General features: G+C 47.4%; 1 protein-coding gene across 4 annotated transcripts in view; it reads right to left on the bottom strand.

Annotated features, from left to right (window-relative positions):
* Positions 1-20,073, bottom strand: part of Znf536 (zinc finger protein 536) — a 457,839-nt gene that overhangs the window by 176,779 nt on the left and 260,987 nt on the right. For all 4 annotated transcript variants that reach the window (XM_029479861.1, XM_029479862.1, XM_029479863.1 and 1 more), the window contains exon 5: positions 1,083-1,235. In XM_029479861.1, the coding sequence (XP_029335721.1) occupies positions 1,083-1,235 (153 nt within the window). The remainder of the gene's footprint in view (positions 1-1,082; positions 1,236-20,073) is intronic.

The following is a 20,073-nucleotide window of genomic DNA, read 5'->3' on the forward strand; positions in this document are numbered from 1 at the left end:
TATACTCATGTGGTCTTGGCACTCAAAAAAAAGCGACTAGCATGTGACCTTCAGTGACTCCCAAGAAACACGCTCCAAGTCTGGTGGGGCTGTGGCTATGCTCACTACACCTCGGCTACTGGTGACAAATTGGCCACGTACTGCCAGGGTTCCCTATGGTGTCGGAGTTTGGGCACCAGGTAAGAAGCCGGTTGAGGGGGGCGACCTCCTCATCCTTAAGATACACACAAGACTTGTATACAGTAGCTGCTTCTGCCCATCCAGGAGCAGAGTTATTGATTCCGCGGGAAATAGAACACAATTATTTTTGAAAATAGATGGCATATTTGTCTATCTTCTGCAGCAGCTCATACTCTAATAGATAAAGTGTCAGGAGAAAAATCAAAGAAAATGGAGGTGTCCATGACTCAGATAGATTTTTTTTTTATATTGGCAATACACAAACAACTAGCAGAAAGGCTAAAATGAAGTTAAAAAAAAAAAAAGAAAAAGAAAAAAGAAAGAAAGAAAAGCCGAAGAACAAGGCAGAGTTCTAAATGGATGTCCTCGCTGCGTGAAAACTAGTGATCTAAGGCAAGAGAGATGGCCAGGGTGGCCCAGTGGCCATTTCTCTCTGTTGGCTGAGAACAAACGTCTCTAGGTTTCTCTAGAGGCAGCACTGTAGTGGATTACCTAACCTCCATGCAATAGAGGAGAACGACTCTACCTGTCCAGCCCCAAGAACGGGCCTGGAATCTGTGCTGGGCCAGAGGCCAAGTCTGCCTGGTCATCTGGGGGGGTCATCTTATAATGGTTGATCTGTTTAGATTTTACCACTGGAGCCATCTGACCTTGAACTAAATGCACAAGCCAGAATAAACCTCTCTCTCTCTCTCTCTCTCTCTCTCTCTCTCTCTCTCTCTCTCTCTCTCTCTAAACTGCTGCACTCTCATTATTTGTCACAGCAATGAAACATGGGAGTGGCACAGTGTTAGGGACTCACACAGCTGTGGCCTTGGGCCAGAGACACAGCTGAACTCTGGGGCTTCCTCAGCTCTGAGTGGTACCCTCTAGACACCCGAACACACCTCGATCTCTCTCACCTGTGTGTATCCTCAGGTGGACCTTAAGGTGATGGGAAGTCCGGAAAGTCTTCCCACAGTACGGGCAGTCCTTCATGGCCGAGCCCAGGTTCCTGTCTCGAAGCAGCGCCTGCTGCTGGACGCCGCCGGCTCTCCCGGCCTCCTCGCCGATGTCTGCAGTGGATGAGAAGTGTTCTCACATCACTTCAGCACATGTCAGAAGTTGTTCACACCAAAACTGCTAACACCACACAAAGTTAAACATGTCAATACTACACCTGTCTATTTCATTCTTTGAATCTGACAGAATGCTGACAATTCATGTATTTTCTTGTTATTCTCTTAAATTATTTCATCTTTCCTATCATCATTTTAAGCAGCATATGGTACCTTTATATTGAACTGAATTAAACAAGAGAAGAAACAGCTGTGTCAGCAGCTGGTTTGATTTCTTCTTTTTGCTTAGTTCCTATTAAATATATTTTTTCTAAAAGTTTAAAAATGTGGGCACTGGTGGAATTCGATTAATTTGTAATATAGGCTGGCTGGAAAGTTCACTCTGGGATCAAAATCACATTTGCAGCTTAGCCAGTAACAAGGGAGTGGGGGAGTGTCTAGGCTGACTCCCCGAGACAAGCAGACACGCAGCTATTTCGGGACAGGAAGGAAAATTATCCCAAAGCGATCGCTGCTTCCTTGTAGAGTTGTATCCATCCCCGACTGGAGGAACCGCATGAAAGGGAGAAGAGAAAGGATGGAAATGCGGTTCCACAATTAGCCCATGATAAACACACAGTGACACATTCAAAGTCATGTGCAGAAGCTCGGCATCCACACTCCCATAAACTCAGAGCACTGCATTTAAATCTCCATGCCGTGACTTGAGAAGTCCCTCTCAGTAAAGTATCAATACAAATTTTCCAGCCTGCTGTTATTTGTTATGGAGCCCAAACCATTAGAAAGTGGAATAAAATTTACATACGGCTGCCTTTTGCACAGAAATGATAGGACATAATAGTAAATAAGACTGAAAATATCTAGTGTTTGGGGTTGTGTTATTGCAATACCCAGGGCCTGATATCATGGTGCCAAACAGGTGACATCTACGGAGTAGAGCAGACCTTGAGCATCTGTGCCTCTGAGGAGGGGAATCAAGAGAATCCTCTCTGGATTCATTCCTCCCCATGTCTCCGGCCTCCCCTCAGGCCTCCCCACAGAGCAGACACTGAAGCCTAGCCCCCAGGCCCAAGTTCCTGAGGCTGGAAGGGTCCCTGCCCCAACTTGCAGCCTCCCCTCTAGGCCTTGTGGTAAATCCCACAATGAGAACAAGGGAACCTTCTGAGATAATGAGCAGATCTGTGAGTTCTGCTGAGCCGAGAATAAATAAGATTTGTACCTTCCAAGCAATGGAAAATGCAAATTGCTTTTATTCTGCAACATCCGTTGCTGGTGCTCTCTGCTAACGGCCGAAAGGGACAGACTTATAGACCATGAACGAGATGAAGGCAAACACACTTAATTCTTATTTGGATGTTGGCTCTCAGCGACTGTGAAAGCGCCCTGGCTTGGAACATCCTTTCTGCCTTTGGACCATATGTGAGCAGATCACCACCCCAGAAAAGTACATTGAAGGCCTCCTTCTAATCCGATTCTCCCCAACTCCCCCTGTCACTGTTGGAAGACCCATTTGGAGTATACAATTACTCAGAGGGTATTTTTTTTCTTTTTTTCTCATGATTTTTACAAACTGGAGGAGTAGGTTGACCCGTATCCAGAACTCTTACCCAAAGCCTGTCAGCTCACTGAGCTTCAGATTTATAGGCATTCCAGCAAACATGAGAAGCACCCAGAGATGACTTATGCATGAGAATGGAAAGCTCAGATGGTGTGGCAAAGCTGGGTCACACAGGCCCAACATGGTGTCTCCCCGGGGATCCTTCCTGAACTGCAAGGCTGAGTCTACCCAGAGTTTTCCTTTGGCTATGGTGGGGAAAGAGCCAGGGGCCTTGTGTATGCTAGGTAGCCTCGCCAGGTTCCTGTTTCCTGATTTTGTTTGTTTGATTGATTGATTTAAGCTTTATCTCTTTTAGTTACATGTATGTGTGTGCCTACATAGGGGCCTCAGAATGTGTGGGTAAAGGCGCCTGGGAAGATCAGAAGAGAGTGGGTAAGACCCTAGGGCTGGAGCTGCAGGCGGCTGTGGGCTACCTGACATGAGCGCTGAGAACCAAGCTCAGGTCCTCTGCAAGAGCTCACAATCCTCCTGCCTCAGCCTTGTGAGTATTGGGCTGACAGGCCCGAGGCACTGACTGCATGCAGTCTAGCTGGCTTTGAACCGCACAGATCTCCTCTCCCTTCTCATCCCTGTGCCTCCTCCCCGTCCCATAACCTTTGCCCATCTTAAACCATGCAGACTTTGCCAAGTTATCACCTGGAGACAAACGAAGACACCGGATTCAAGTCTGGAGGCCAGCAGCCGCCTTTTAAAACTATAAGCAGGACAGGAGGGTCGGGCTGGAGTCTGGGAGGTGTAGGCCTCTAAAGGCAGATTCCCGCAAGGCCTCTTGTCCCATGAGCCACCCTCTCCACCTCTCCCAGCAAAGTCCAAGTGTGAAGGGCATGGCAGTCATGGAATAAAAGCTGTGCACAAGCTGAGGGAGGCCTATTTCTACTGGAGCCTTCCGAGAGGACTTACTCCGAATATTCTAGATAAATATGGAAAGAGACAGCGTGCCGCCCTGGAAGGCTTTACAGAAGTTTCGATGACCTATGCCTCGCTATATGTCACTCTAAGTGATGGCCCGTATCTGTTTCTCTTTTATCTTTCTATCGTGGATATGTGTGGTCCAATAAAAGGAATAAATTTGTAAGATAAACAGCTTTCTTTGCAGATTTAAGAGTTTAATTTTCACTTTACACAGAAACAGTTTTCTCCGGGAGGGCCAGCAGGCCTATGGCGTTTACTCTTAGACTAATCCTTCTAGAAAAACAAACTCTGAGCCACAATGAAGAGGAATGGTGGGTGGTCCCAGGAAATGTCCGCAGAGAAGGGAAGCCAAGTGCAAGGAAGTCTGGGAAAGCTCTGCAGTCTGTGTCCAGTGCACACACTCAGGGCCTTGGTGATGAATCCCGTCCAAACCTGCACCCAGATGGGTGCTAGTGAGCTTGTGCGCACTAAGCAGAACTCAAGCCCAGGAGCCAAGAGGTTTGGAAGACATGTGGCCCCTGATGCTCACGCTGCTCAGAGTACAGAAGTGGTCAACGTGTCCCTATGCCACCAATTCTGCTACACCCCACCATCAGTGCATGAAGGGCACCTACGGTATGTGGCTGCAGACCCCTGAAACCTATCACTCCAGAAGCCTGATAACATGGCCTCTGTGGTCACTTGTCAAATGGTTAGTGAGTTGTCAAATGGCTAGTGAGTTGTCAAATGGCTAGTGAGTTGTCAAATGGTTAGTGAGTTGTCAAATGGTTCAAATTTTTGGATTTAAAAATATTATTTTAAGTATTTATTTAAGTAGTTTAAATAAGTATTTATTTAAGTAGTTTAAATAAGTATTTATTACATAGTGTGTGTGTGTACTCAGAAGTGCACGCGAGTGCTGAAGCATTAGGGAACATGCATGAGTTTATGAGAATCTCTCCTTTCTACCTTGTGAGCCCTGGGTATCAAAATCAGGCTGTCCAAACATTAGATGGAGCTCAGGGAAACTTGCAGAAGAATTGGGGGAGGGATTGAGGATCCCGAAGAGGACAGGAACTCCACAGGAAGGTCAACAGAGTCAACTAACCCAGGCCCTTGGGGGCTCTTAGAGACTGAGCCACCAACCAAAGAGCACACACAGGCTGGGCTGGACCTAACCACTCCCCCACACTCCACCCCACACACATATGTAGCCAGATGTGTCTTCCAACAACTAGACCTGTGGCTATCCCTAAAGCTGTTGCCTGTCTGCGGATTATGTTCCCCTAGATGGGCTTCCTTGTCTGGCCTCAGTGGAGGAGGATGCACTTAGCAGTGTAGAGACTTGATGTGCCAGGGTAGGGGGATACCTAGGGGGAGCTCCACCCTCTTAGAGGAGAAGGAGGGGAGATGGGAAGAGGGGTTGTGGGAGGTGGGGGACGAGGCGGGGACAGCAATTGGGATGTAAAGTGAATTAAAAAAACATCAGGCTCTGCATCAAGCGCCTTGACTCACAAAACCACCTCAGTGGCCCTCATCCTTGATTTTCCTCTCTTTCAACTGCAGCATTTCTTTCCTCGACTGTAAAATACTTCCTCCAAGTGGACGAGAGGACAGCCTTGAATTTACCATCTGGCCCTCTGTAATCCCCTGGCAAGGAGGGACAGCCCTGCCTGCCCTCTACCATAACAGCACACAGGAAACTGGCCCGTGAACGCTGTATTGCTTCTCGATGGTCCTGAATAACACAGGCCATCTTTCTCAAAGCAGTGCGGGACACAGATGCTGCGGATAACACTCCTGAGAGGCATGTGCTGTGCTTGCCACCACCTCAGGACTTCAGAGACAGGTACACAATGCCTTTGCTAGCTTTCTCTCATGGCTATAAGCTGCAGCTATTGGTTAACATGAGGAGGGAAAACTACCCCATCTCAAGTTGTGTTTCAGTAGCATTATTTGGGAGTAAGGGTCACTTGCTACTTTCATCTTCTCGAGGTCAGACACCATGTATTCTGCTTTCCACTCGCATCGGTCATTCTAAGGCTCTGTGGGTTGGGTGAGGTCAGTCACCAAGGGTAGACAGTAAGCTGGAGAAAGGTGCCCCTGCACCTGGGTACTACATCTAACTACCCTCATTAACAGAACCGTAACTGCAGTACTGGAGATCCAAGGCAGAAGCCTTGGAAGCCTAGTTCTCCGAATCTAAAATATAGACACATAAGATACAAGAAGGGTTGTCTGAGACCAACCCTGATGTTGGCTATCTGGATATACAACAGACATGATTTTTTTTTCATTCATGAGCACCTTTTGCACAATACTATAAACCTCGCCCATAAATAATATATTTTGAATTTAAATTTTTGGCTTATAAAATGATTTTGTGTATTAAGGGTAGATTTTCCTATAGGCTGTCCTAAAACATTAGGCTTCCTTGGTATATTAAAAGTGGTTCATTTGCTCAGACAGCTCCTAGAAGATAGCAAATGAGTGTGAGGTCTTATCATTCTGTATGTGCAATGTCTGGCTGTCCCTAGGCAAGTCCCTCATCCCTCTCTGAACTTGGTTTCTTCCTCTGGGGAAAGAGGGGTTGAAGAGGGCTGGACCACCTGGGTCTTTCAGCTCTGACTTTCTGTGCTACTGTGACACCGGAGGAGTCCCAAGCCCACCCCAGGCTGTCTCTGCCCACTGCTTCAAGTCACCTGCCCTGGATTCAACAACCTAGAACCAAGTAACATGCTAGGGGTACAGCTAAAACATGTAGGGAGGAACCTGCATAAAGGATAACAGGTATTTCCTTTCAGTGAACTGTACTTTGTCGACTACATTTCCCAACTTTCCTTGTGCTAGGTTAACACCAGGTGACTGGCTTCAGCCAATGAACAGAGTGGGAACAGCAGAGCGAGACTGTACCAAGCACCCTAACTCCTCCTCTTCTACCTCAGCATCTTGCTATGCAAGAGTTAAAATGGTAGACTCTCAATGCAGGACAGAGGTTTAGAGGGCTGCTACTGTGAGAGATGGTCAAGAACAGATGATGGCTACATCTCTGAAGAAGAGGCAGAAAGAGTGGAAGAAACTGAAAAGTGCGTTGTGAAATTGTGTCTTCTAGATACGGTGGGGAAGCCATACCTATGAGATCTCAACAGTGTAACTGCCTCAGCAAGAGCTAAATAATGATTCCATTTGCTGGCATGCCAACATGGATTCGGGAAATCTCATGAGTTTCCACCCCTGGATGAGAAGACACAGGCAATCATGGACTTTGGAGAGAGGGAGAATTAGTCTTTCCCAGGTATGATCCCCTAAATGGTTATCCAATACTAAATAGTGAGCCCTAAAAACATACACATACAGGCAACATTAAACAGGCTCAGCAGGTTGCATTTACACACACACACACACACACACACACACACACACACACCAAAAATAATTAAAGAAAGACCATGAATTTGAAAGGGAGAAGGGGTGGGGCCATGGAAAGTAGTTAGTTGAAGGAGAGCGAGGTATAATTATATTTTAATTAAATATTAAAAACTCAAAAGAGAATTGGCCAAAGTCTTCTGGGTTTATATCAACTTTTGAAATAGTTCTTTTAATCAAAGAATTGGGGGGTGGGAGTGTCATGTTGAATTGTGCATGTACCATCAGTGAAAACCAGGCAGCCAGACCTTTTATACCCTTCAGAATACATCTTAGAAAGATTGCTTAGAATCTCCAGCGATGATGGTGTAGGTGACAATAAGCACAGTGAAGTCCTCACACACAGTGACTGTGGGTTGTCCGGCCAGCACGTATGGGGGCAGGGCTCCCTGTGTACCTGAACACACACTCCTTCACTTCACAACACACCGTGGGACTGTAAACTCCACGGACCTTCTAGTGTAACAGTAGCTACATTCCCGGAGATGACCTGGCAGCTAACTCCGAAAGACTCAATGTGCAAAGAGATCTCAGGAGCACAATTCTCTTTATTAACGAAAGGTGGGGGCTTCCTAGAGACTGAGAGTTGCGGTCAGTCCATTCAGCAGGTTCCTGAGATGTCACATCTTTCCTAATGTCCTTGCCCAGATACACCAGGGTTTTCAGAGCTTTTTCTGGGGGGAAAACAAACAAACGAAAAAAAAAAAAAAAAACCCTAACACCTTGGAGAATATCCAAAGTGCAGAGTTCCTCTTCAAAGCATAATACTTTCCTTTATGTTGAAAGCTTTAAAGTTAACAGGCTCTAATGAAGTAAGGAGCGTGTGGGCTGGAGTGCTGTTGGCTCAGTTGTTAAAAGAACTTCCTGCTCCTGTTGAGGGCCTGAGTTCAGTTCCCAGCACCCACATCAGCCAGCTCGTGCCCACCTGTGACTCCAGCTCTAGGGGATCTAATGGCTTCTTCTAGCTTCCACAGTCAGACAGGCAGGCAGGCAGACAGACAGACAGACACATATACACCGTGGGACTGTAAACTCCACGGACCTTCATTCACATAAAATCCCTATAAATTAACTAAAATATAAATAAATAAATAAATAAATAAATAAATAAATATTAAGCAATGCTCATTGTAGTAGAGATTCTGAGGTGGGAAAGTAAGCCTTCTATTTCTGAAAATATTTAAAAATTAATGTATATACACACACACACATGGCAACACCAGAACTGTGAATGATTCCAGTGAGCTCCTGAGAGACAGGATTCTCATGATGGGTCAGAACTAACTTGCTTCTCTAGTGTTTCATTAAAGCTTACTCATGGTCAAATATAGTCATATCCAACAGCTAACCAAAATATAGATGGGCGAAAAGATGTGTTTAAATTAAAAGGGTGTTGTTGTTGTTGTTGTTGTTGTTGCTGCTGCTGCTGCTGGTGTGTGTGTGTGTGTTAACCAACATCAAGCTTCCTATTGGGTCCTTGGGTCTGGGGCAGCAGGTGAGCCCCAGAGCCCCTAGGGGAGGAGGTAGGGTCCTCTCTGTGGTTCACCACTCACCTGCAACTGCAACTCAAACTGAACACAGCTCAGCTTGATGCTGTCTGGCAAAGTAGGGTTTCTGGAACTGGGAAAACGGGTCATTAAAAGACTAAACATTTTTTTTTAAAGAAAGAATCAGATACTAGGACTTCAAATCACTTCTCTAATGCAACATTTTGGTGAATTCAGTGAAGAGGAATGGGCAACACAGGGATTAAATTTCCCTTAAGATACACTTGAGCTTTAAATCAAGCACTGTGGGTCAGACATATTTCTGGTTTTACCTAGCTCACAGTCCTTTCTTAACGGTCAGAGAGGGAGTCTGAGGGACTTTCCTGTCACCTGTTGTGACTGGGCCACCTGTGGGGTCTCTTCTTTTCTTATCCACTGATGCTGCTGTTACCAATACCCCTGTAATCCTCGAGCTACCCACTCCTGCTGTGGGTCTGAAGGCTCCCCACAGGCTGCGGGCTGTGTATCAGTTACTTTAGTGTCTGCAACCAAAATCCTGTGCAGAAACAACTGAAGAGACAAAATTTGTCTGCCTCTTGGTTCACAGTTTCCGAGATCTCAGTCCATCATGGCATGGAAGTGTGGCAGCGTTCTCGGTGGCGGAAATATGCTGTGCTGTCTCTTCTGTATCACCATGGGCCAAAACTAGGAGCCGTACTGTAACTTTCCAATGAACTACCTCCATGAGCCCCACCTCCCAAAATACTGTCACCAGACGGTGAGCAAGGATTCATAACGTTGTTCTCAATGTGAGCTTATGAGACATTCTAGATTCAGTCTGCAGGGTGGGAACTGTGATTGGCGCTGTAACAGGAAGGGTTTGGGGTCCACAGCATTTTCCTGTGACAATGCATTCATTAGTTGTGGGGTGTCCTTTGGATTCTGCACGCCTATTCTTCTCTCTGGCCTGGTGAGGGATGGTGAGGTGGAGACCACCAGGAGGGAGCAAAGCAAAGGAGGCTCATCCATGAATCTGGGCTCAGGGAGCAGAAGCTGGTACCTGAGTGAGGCTGGAGAAGCCTTGCCCGAGGAGCTCTCATCTCCCAGGAAATCCTCTGCTCCCTATGGAAGGCAGCTCACTGCTCTTTCTAATCACCCCAGTCCTACCAGATTCTCCAAACTCTGCACAAGTCATGCCACTACAGCTGGAGTCTCATCTGCATCCTCACCTTTCTCCTCTCCAGTCCTACTAGGCAGACTCTGTCCTTATTGCCTCCCTCTGCCAGCCCCTCTTCCTGGAGCCCCCTTCCCAGAATTCACAAGGCTATTACTTCTTGCTGGGTTTTCATCCCACATCACCTCCAAGGGAAGCTGCCTCTCTCCGGAGCCACATCTCCTCTGAGGGAAGCCAGCTGACTTTGGAAGCACATGACAAGTAGCCGGGATATCGAAAAGCTTACTGCCCTTCCCACCAGCAGGGAGGGAACAGAGGCAAATTGCCATCATTCAACGTTATACCCTTGGCACACGGTGGAGACTCATCTTGTATCGAATGTCCAAAAAAGTACTTCTAGGAATGAACGGGAGTTGGCACATGCCTGCAAGGCTAGCTATTCAGAAGCTAGGGCAGGGTGATCGAAAGTTCAAAACCAGCATGGGTAGCTTGGGAAGATCCTGTCTCAAACTAAAAAAGTAAATAGAGAGCGCTAGGCCAGGAATGTAGTTCCATGGTAGGACATTTGCCTAGGATGTTCAGAAGGTAAGAAATGCAAATACGAAGGCTGGTCCCCTTGACAGGGGCTGCTTAGACAGCCTAGCATGAGGTGGCTTGAGACATCACAAAAGCAGATATTCTTTCTCAGTCATCTGTGAACTGATCTCCATTATAATTATTTGAAAATATTCATGGTGCTTTATTTTTTTTAATAATTTGAGCGCTCCTATTTCAAAAGAAGGAGGATGAGGAGAGAAAAGAAGAAAAACAAAGATGACAGAAAACTATAGAAAGCTTTACTTTCAGCACGCTGTAAATTCCCCAAAGATTTCTATATAATTTATTTTCCTAAGAGGGGGAAAAAAAACATGGCTTTTAAGATCCTCTTAAGATAATTTACGGCCTCTTCTCCTTGGGTGGGGTAGAGAGCAGGTCGGAGCCCTCCCTGGAGGAATTCTCTCCTCAAGCAGCTGTGGCCAAGCTGGACACATCTTCTCTAACATCCATTTGGTCAGTCGCCATAACTTGTGGAGCTGAGTCTCCTCCTGGGGATTGCACCTACTGAAAGGAGGAAGGCTGCATTGGAGACGGTGCATCCCCTGGAGACGTGTCATGCCATATTCTTTCTTAAACAAAGAAGACATCGTAAGCACCTTGCAATATCTTTCATTTAATAGTTGGCAGAAGGCGAGTCCCTGGTGAACGCTGGCCTGTGTCTTTCTCTTTAACCAGCTGAGTGATCCAAGCTTTTAATATAGCCGTTCCAATTATTGTAAAAGTCATCTGGTACCTTATAACCACAAATATTGACAGTTTATTGCACAACACATTCCTGACATTTGAAGGTCACACCATACATAATACATAGTCTTTTATAAAAGTGTCTGGAACAAAGAGATACATGATAAGCAATTACCTCTCCCAGCTTGTATGTATGTACAGTTCGGGGCTGACTCGAGGTTGCATGGGAGGCACACACACCATTTTAAATAATCTATTAAGGCAGCACGGAGGCAGTCATGATGGATAATTATGAAATGTCTCTTGTACACGCCTCTGTCAGACTGGCTGGAAGGGCATAGGGTCTGGGCAATTCTCCTTTGCTGTGGTTTGGGTCACAATGCCACTTTGGGGCACAGAGCCCTGCCCCAGTTCACAATCAGACTCCCTGCCAAAAAAAAGCCATTATTCATAAAAGGCACACGGTATGTTCTTGTTCTTCATACTGACTTAAGTGTAGTTGAAAGGAATTTAACCACCACCACCACCACCACCACAACAGGCCCAGTTTTGAGGTTCATATGCTTGCCGGGGGCGCTGGCCAGAGTTCTGACCATGCAAAGAAGGAAGCCCCTTCCCAAGGGTTCTGTCACCATAAAGACAGTGGCACCCTGATACTGACTTTAGCACAGTGTGGTGAGTGTGTGTGTGTGTGTGTGTGGGGGGGTGTTATGAAGCTGCCAGGCTTGGGTGAACGGAACGTCAGGATGAGAAGGGAGTTCCAAAAGACTTGGCTCCTGTTGAGTGTGGTAGATCATAACTGTAATCCCAGCACTTGGGAGGTAGAAGCAGGGGGTGAATCAAGAGTTGGAGGCATGCCTGGGTTACATAGCAAGACCCTGCTCCCATCAAACAAAAGCAAATTAAAAAATAAAATAAAAAATAAAATAAAAACCCTTAAAAAAAAAAACAACCCCCAAAACTGATTTATCCCGAGGCTGCCACAGAATTCTCTGGAAACAATGGGGCAAAGACAGTCCTAGTCTCGTTGCTCCGTCTCCATGAGTGTCTCTGCTTTGTCCACAGCTGTAACTTCCACGTCATATTGGGTAGACAGGTTCACAACATGGGCTGAACAGAGAGGATTTTGCAATACAAAGGCCCCAGGTTGAAACTAAGTGCCAAGCAGGTCTTATGGCGCATGCCTGTAATCCCAGCCCTCCCTCGGGTCGGGCTGAGGCAGGAAGACTAGGGTCAGCCTGGAGTACACAGCAAATGCCTGTCCCCCAAACCAAAACAAATTGAAACAAAAACCCCAGAAAAGCCGGGTTCTACAAGTTTCTAGGTGTGCAATCCTGAGCAAATCAGTTAACCTTTCTAAGGTTCTATTTTCATATCTGCAAAACCGAGTAATTGTGATAATGCATAACCTAATGGCCTGGCCAGGACAGGGGTGGAGACATCTCCCATCACAGAGCTCAGAAGATGCTCCACAAATGGGGGGTCTTCACATGGGTAACACCGGAAGGCTAAGCTCCAGGGTGAGCTGAGGTCTCTCCCCTCTGCCCTGACCCATGGAATGGCACACAGTCCAACTCCAGAACAGGGATCTCTGTTTGTCTCCTGAGCAGTCCAGGTTGGAACAGGCTCTGCAAAGCTCTTAAAACCCAGCAGTTCTCCCAAGTTAACAGCGGAAAAACAATTCAGGCTGCAATTGAGCTTCGCATAGATGACAATCTTTAATCACAGATGAAGCGGCAGGTCATTAGAATCCACACCGAACTCCCTTCCAGACGATACAAGCGGCTGGCGTCTAGTATATAGATGTGTGTATGTAACTGCAAATGTGTGTGTGTATATTTAACAATGTATTAAAATAATCTGTGTGTGTGTGTTTAACACTGTATTAAAATAATCAGCCGATCCTTGAAGCATCAAAAGCCCCTCCAAGAGTCATTTTCTTTAGGCTTTTGTAGTCAATGCCCTACATTTAAGATACAGGACCAAAATGATTCCTGTAAAGATGATGTGTTTATTACACTTATGGCAGGAGAAAAAGCTTCCTTGGAAAAAGCCCGGTTTTTTTGCATCTGAAAAACATTCCTGTTAGGATGTGTGTGTTTCTTTAAGAAGCTATTCTGTTTTAGAGGGTAGCAGTAAGACAGGGCGCCACGTGACCAGGAGGTTGCTATGGTAAATATGCATTTTTTATTGAAGAGTAAACAGTGGCAGAAAACAAGTGTCAATTGCCAGCTCTGAAGTTCCTGCCGGCTCTGAGCTCTGTGGACCTCTCGCCCTCTTAATTTGAGAATCTTTATCAGAGAGACATCATCACTAGATCAAGATTTAAAATTGTTTTTGAACAAATGCCCATCTCCTTAATACTATATGGCGGTAAATATTTTGTCTGGCACATAAGAATTAGAAATAGCAACAACAACAGCTCTATCCAGGGTGTTGGTAGAAATGCTTCTCTTGCGTGCTCGAGGCTCTGGGTTCGATCCTCAGCAATATAAAAGGAAAGAGAACAGTCTGTCCAGCTCTGTCAGTCTCCCACAGCACATAGACCTATGGCCCTCTGGCTCTGACTCAGGGCCAAGGCCCTGTCTGCCATCCTGGGACTCACAGACACATGGTGGACATGGCTTGTGTCCTGTGAATGACCCTCCTGGGAAGGCTGAGTTCCCAGGCTGCTCAGTGGGCAGTGAGTCTCAGCCAACATGACGGCCATGCTTGCTTTAGGCCCCACTCGTCCTTCTTGCAACAAATGGCCAGAGGTTGAATTTATTCTGGTAGCTCTTTGTTAAATCTTCTTATTGGGGGAAATGGGGGGTGGGGCTGGCATGTGGCAGGGTTCACACATAGAATCCAGAGGACGAGTCTGTGGAATCAATCTCTCCCTCCACATCTGTGTGGATAGCTGTGATTGAATTCAGGGTACCAGGCTTGTGTGGCAATCACGTTTACCCACTGGGCCATATTGCTGGCCCTATTTCCAGTAGTTCTTGACAATTTTGTTTCACTCTGATATAGCCACATACCTGGTCTTCCTCAATTATAAATTAATCCACATCCTGCCCTAATCATAATGACTGGCAGCTCCAGTCCCTTCCGGAGTGAGTCAGTCCCTGACTAGTTTCTCCAGCAAGGTAGAGAATTCACTCTCCACCCTTTAGACACCGTGTAGCATATCAGATTTCAGAGAAATGTGCTGGAAGAACGCTCACCTCCAAACACAGCCCAGAGTGGACACACGTTCAGTGTTAACCTATACCACACGTGAGGGAACAGAGGTACACATCAGTGTGCCCCTGGGCTCCAGGTCTGGCTTCCTGGGAAGCAATGCAAGTAGGAAGGCCAACAACTTGCATATCCCTTTTGTGGTTGTGGATAAAAGAACCACACACCAGTAAATTCTTAAAGACACCTTTCTAGCCCTGCCTGTAGCAGCGGCAGGACATGAAGCCTTCCCACCACCCTCCAAGCCACCGTGCTGTGCAGCTTTCCTGTCCAGCTGGAGGGCCCAACCCAGCCCTAGAACGGGTGAGCACACTGAGGCCCTGTAGACGGTGAGATGGCTCCCACTCTGCCAGGTATTCACATCCTGTGTGCTGACCTGCCGCCGGCTGGTATAGAATTGGATGGTTGGGTCCTGGTGCTCGTGGCACAGGATTTCTGCCACCCTCTGGAGCCAGGGGCTTTGCCACAGCAAGCTCTGGACTCCGACCTTGCACTGCTGCTCCTGAGCTATTTGTAAATGCTTCTTAACTCTGCCCAGCCCCTAACGCTGCCTCTAAGATGAGAATCGAGGCACCTGCTTTGCAGTCCCTCGTGAGACGCAAGTGAGACCATGAGAGGAAAGGCCATCTGGTGGGTTTTCAACGTGCAGCCTCCCTTTTGCCACCTACAAGGTCCAAATCACAGTGCAGACAAAGTCAGATAAACCAACAGGTGATGGTCCCTGTAATGGAGTCACACAAGAATACACCAGCTGGCCTACTCCCTCCTCTCTACAGTACAAGTAGTCTCCGTGTTGCTGGGTACCACCCGGTGCCTGGTGGTAGGAAACTCATTCTTCACATTGTCCCATATTCTCTGGCTAGAACATACAACTTCCTGGGGCATCTGCCCTTCATTCTCCTGAGGTGAACAGGTAAGGGGATGAAGAAGGAAGACCGGAGGAGGGAGGGGACTGGATGGCAGCAAAGGGAAGATGGCAGGTGGTGAGTGCTGTAGCAGTCCTCACTGCCCTAGCTCTCTCTGTTCAGTGGCTGGTGTATGTTGAAGCTGCCTCTCAACATTTTCCTTGAGCACCTCATTCATTAGAGGGTGAGCAGCCCCAGTCATGGAAGATTTTATTTCTGTGTTCCAGGAGCCCACACTAAAGATTCCTAGGTAAGCCCATACCTGGCCCCAGGAAAGCACATCTCGTTTCCTCAGTTGTGTAGAACTTCCTGAATGACCACCTTAACATCCTTTATCCAAAAAGCTTGGTACCAGCAGCATTTCAAAGTTTCATTGCTTTCTCATAATTCTTCTAAAAATAATGAGAATCTGATATAGTCCAGGCTGGCCTGGAACTCACAAGACTCCCACATAAGTCTATTGAATTCTGGGATTACAGGCATATACCACCATGCCCAGCTAGAGTACACACACACACACACACACATACACACATACACACACACACACAGAGAGAGAGAGAGAGAGAGAGAGAGAGAGAGAGAGAGAGAGAGAGAGAGTTTGGAGATAAGACACAAAGTTCAACAGAAATTTCAATGTTTTATATCTATTTTCTAGACATTAGGCTAAAGATAGTATAAAATATTTTAATCTATTTCTTTCTCTGTGTGTGTGTGTGTATGTGTGTGTGTGTGTCTGTATTTGTGTGTATAAACACGTACTCTGTCATAGAACACCTTTGGAGAGTTGATCATCTCCTTCCATTGTGTGGGTCCCAAGGCTTGAACTCAGGGGTCAGTCTTGGCAGCCAGCACCTTTATCTGCTCGGCATCTTGCCAGCCCATTATACAGTATTTTCACTGGTTTTTAAACTGCAGCCTGTCATGTGTTGGTCATGTAATACTGGAAGCTCTGCTCAAAATTTCAGATTCTGTTACAAACTTTGGATTTTTAGCTAAGGAATACTTGTGTGGCTGATGACCTGCTTGCCGGGCCTCTTGCATGGCAGTGCCTGTTCTTTAGACATTGGGAAGGATCTATTGCTCGATTCACACATCTCTAGAACTTCTGGGCCAGAAAACATTCCCCAGGAAGACTGACTGAGTGGCCGGGTGGGGAGGTGACACTGGGGAACACACCCCGGGCGGCCCTTCTACAATGGTGCAATCTGGGGGGGGGGGGCTGCTTCTTCTTTTGGAGGGCTAAGGTCACCAGCATGATTCTGCCCTTCCTCGTCCTGTGGGATCCAACCCTAAGTGCAGTTGTCCTGGCCTGGCTACACCTGTAGCAGCTTTCTCTGGGTATGAAAGTGACTGTCTCTGCAGTCCTAGATCCTACTCATATGCCCTCAGCCTGTCTAGTCACTTCCTCTGCCCAGCCTCAAGGAAGGAGGGAGGAAGAAGCAGGGGGGGGGGGAGGAGAAATAAAAAAAAATGGCACGGGGAGTCTTACCTCCCCAGTGTACCCATAACTTCTCCCATGGTAGGCTCCTTCCCCACCCATGCCTGCTTCAGCCAGAGCCCAACATCCACACAGACAGTCACACACACATTCACACAGCCAGCCACAGTTCTGCTCTGCTTTGGGGAGCCCCACCCCAGAGGCAGGTGGCCGGCTTTGGGCAAGCAGAACTTTAGTATGTGATCGGCCGAGCGGGTGGTGGCCCCAGGCAGGCACATCAGGCAGTTCGTTCTGCCTTGTGCCTCTGCTGAGTTTCTAGGCCTGGGGATAAAGTCTGTGCAGACATATGCTCTTGGGGGTGTCCGCATGCACCGCCAGAGTGAGGATGGGAGCTAAGCTCTCCCATCTGTGTGATGCTGATGGCATGTGTCTCTGCCTCACTCAGCCTGGAACCCGGAGCCCTTCAGGCTTCTCACAGTTTTTCCAGCCCTTCTACCTCCGTCTCTCATCCCTGGCTTACTCTCTATTCAGGTACTGCCCAGTAGCTACTCCCCAGTGACTCTCTGACCCCCTTGACTTACTGGGCCACTCCTGATCTTGAGCAAGGTTCACGGTCCAGGGTAACGCTGGAAATGCTTACTGCATGGAGAGCAACTGGACAGGTCTTACACACCTCTGCTAGTTAGATACTGGTGACTCTTTCTTTAATATGGAAAAAAAAATATCAGTTCCTCTGGTCCTTTTGGAAACCCTTCTGGTCTGACATTCCAAGCAGTTCCCCACACACATACAGTAGCTCTGTTGGTCCCTGTGATGCTAATTTCTGCCCTGTAACCAAGAGAGACAACTAAACGTTGCAAGGTTATACAAAGCTCCTGCCCCTTATCCTCCGACTTCTCCTTAGGGGAAAATTGCACCAGAATACATTTCCTCATCTGTATGTTAAAGCACGCTTATAATCCACCTATCATGATTGCAATTTTGGGAATCAAAACGCAGATCCAAAACAGCAGTATGAGCTACATTGTAGCCACATACATTATAATAAATTAAGTCAAAGAAAGACTTCTGCATTAACGGCTGCTCCATTTCTTTAATACCCTATACGAATATTGAATCTTATCCTCTGAAGAACTCTGCTTCCCCCACCTGCTGCCCTCACTGCCACACCATTACCCTCTGCCTCCAAGACGGAGTGATGGAGCTTGCTACCCAGGGACAGCAGGACCAAAGAGTTGGATCAGGGACTCTATATGGCTTTGTACATTGGATTCAAAGCCACCCTATGCCATAAAGAGGTGGGCAGACATTCCTAGTCATGGGTCTACAGAAGTTTCCTAAAAGAAGCAGGCCAAGTGGTCACCAGGTTTGTACTAGTTACTTTTCTGGCCACTGTGACAAAAATCCCGCACATAAGCAACTTAAAGGAAGACAGCTTTTATTTTTGTCTGTGGCTTCTGGAAATACAATCCATCCTGGTTGCAGAGGAGGCTTGCCCTGCTCTGCGGCTGCAGGAGCTTGCAGTGTGCAGCCTGCTAAACCTGTAGATCAGGAAAGCAGAGAGCCTGGGCTAGATTCAGAAGTGGATGGCCACTTCAGGGCCTTCTCTCAGACACTTACTTTCTTAGATCACAGTCCCCAAGTTTGCACAGTTTCTATCAACAGTGCCACAGCTGGGGACCAAGTGTCCAGACACATGAGCCTGGGAGGACAGTTCACATCCAAAACATAACAAGGCTGACTGAGGGTGGATGAACATGCAGCTCAGTGGACATGGACAGAAAGAGGGAGGGGACCTGTGACTTAAATGTGTACTTGAATGAAACAGCCCAAATCCATTCCCATCCCCCGCCCCCCGGGGACCTCAGACTGCAGCTCTATGTGTGGGAGGTAGGACTCCCGTGAAGCTGATGCCTTGCACAGTCTTCAAGTGCTAAATAGCTGCTACCTTGGAGCATTCCTTCACCATAAGGTCTCCCTTGAGGTCAGGATCTCCAGGTTCTCCTGAGACTTCACCTCCCAAAGCCTAGCCCATGGGCCTAGGAATGGGAACCTCCAGGCCTCGAATGGGGAGCGTTCCTCTCACCGACCCCTTCCCACACTCACTACCTGGCCACCCCCAGCCCACAGGCATCTGTCTGGATTTGCCGTCTCAGCTGAGCCGATTCCGGATGCCCTCTCCACCTCTGAAACCAGCCAAATAACCTCAGTTGAGCAAACAAGGCAGAAGCCTCCAGACTAATTCTCATAATTATGATGGGTTTATTATTTCAAAGTCAGCGATGATTGTGGGGTCAGGTACTCAGAGGAAGAGAGGAAGAAACATCCTTTCAAGTAATAGCAGATCTCCCTTGATTCTGCTAGGGTACCAAATTGCATCCAGAGATGCTGAACCACGCACTCTGAACCTTAGTCGGATTTCAAAGAGGCCTTGGAGGAAGGGCAGTGATCAGAGAGAAACATGCTGCCACCAGAGGACTGGGCCATCCCAGGACCTCATCCCAGGACGTGGTTGGTGGTGGAGCTGAGTGAAGCAGTTGACAGTTTCCTCCCTGCTATGCTGGCCTGAGGAGTTTTCCTCACTCATGACACCCAGCCTTTGCCTGTCTGCTCCAAGCTGAGAATACCTGACCATCTCTCCCTTCCCCTCCCCGACTCCCCGTGTGCTCCCTGTCATTTGTCTCAGCTCTGTGGCTGCCACGAAGCCTGGCTTGGCCTCCCTGATACCCTCAGAATCATTTTCTGAACATTTCTGTACACTGCCACAATGCTCTGGATTGCTCGCTAATTTTTATCACGTGTTTTGATTGCAGCTGACTTACCAAGAGGACCCCGTGGGTCTGCCTGTCTCATAATCACCGACAAAAGCCAAGCGAGAGGCTGGCCCACAGAGTCGCTCAATAAACACATGTTGGCTGACCTTTCCATTGTGAAAGACACCACTGTTATCTCCTCCAGGGCTCTCCTCGTAAAGCCTCTTCAAGGAGCAAGAAAGATCCAGCCAGGACACTGAAAGCCCTTTAGACCTTCTGACCCCACCCCCACCCCGGCTTCTTGCTGGGTCTGTGCCCTAGTGTTAGCTTCCCTCTTCTTCCTATAACTCTTGATCAGATGCATTCAGCCAACAAAGGGGGTGAAGTAGTAAAGATGGATGGGGTACTAGCTACTCCAAGCTATGGGCCACCTTGGATGGAGTAGCTGGCCTGTCCAGGAGCACTACAGTGAACAACAGAGGAATGTCTGGAACTTTTCAGACTGACCTGTGAATCTTAGAGTGAGATTGAAAGCATAGCAGACAATGCTGGTAAAACCAACTTTACCTTCCTTCCTAGTGTTTGTGTACAAGTCTCTGAGCCTCGAATGCTTCTGAACTGGGTCTCTTTCTGGGAATTT

Source organism: Mus caroli, chromosome 7 (assembly GCF_900094665.2).
Source record: "Mus caroli chromosome 7, CAROLI_EIJ_v1.1, whole genome shotgun sequence".
In the NCBI taxonomy this organism is placed as follows: Eukaryota; Metazoa; Chordata; class Mammalia; order Rodentia; family Muridae; genus Mus; species Mus caroli.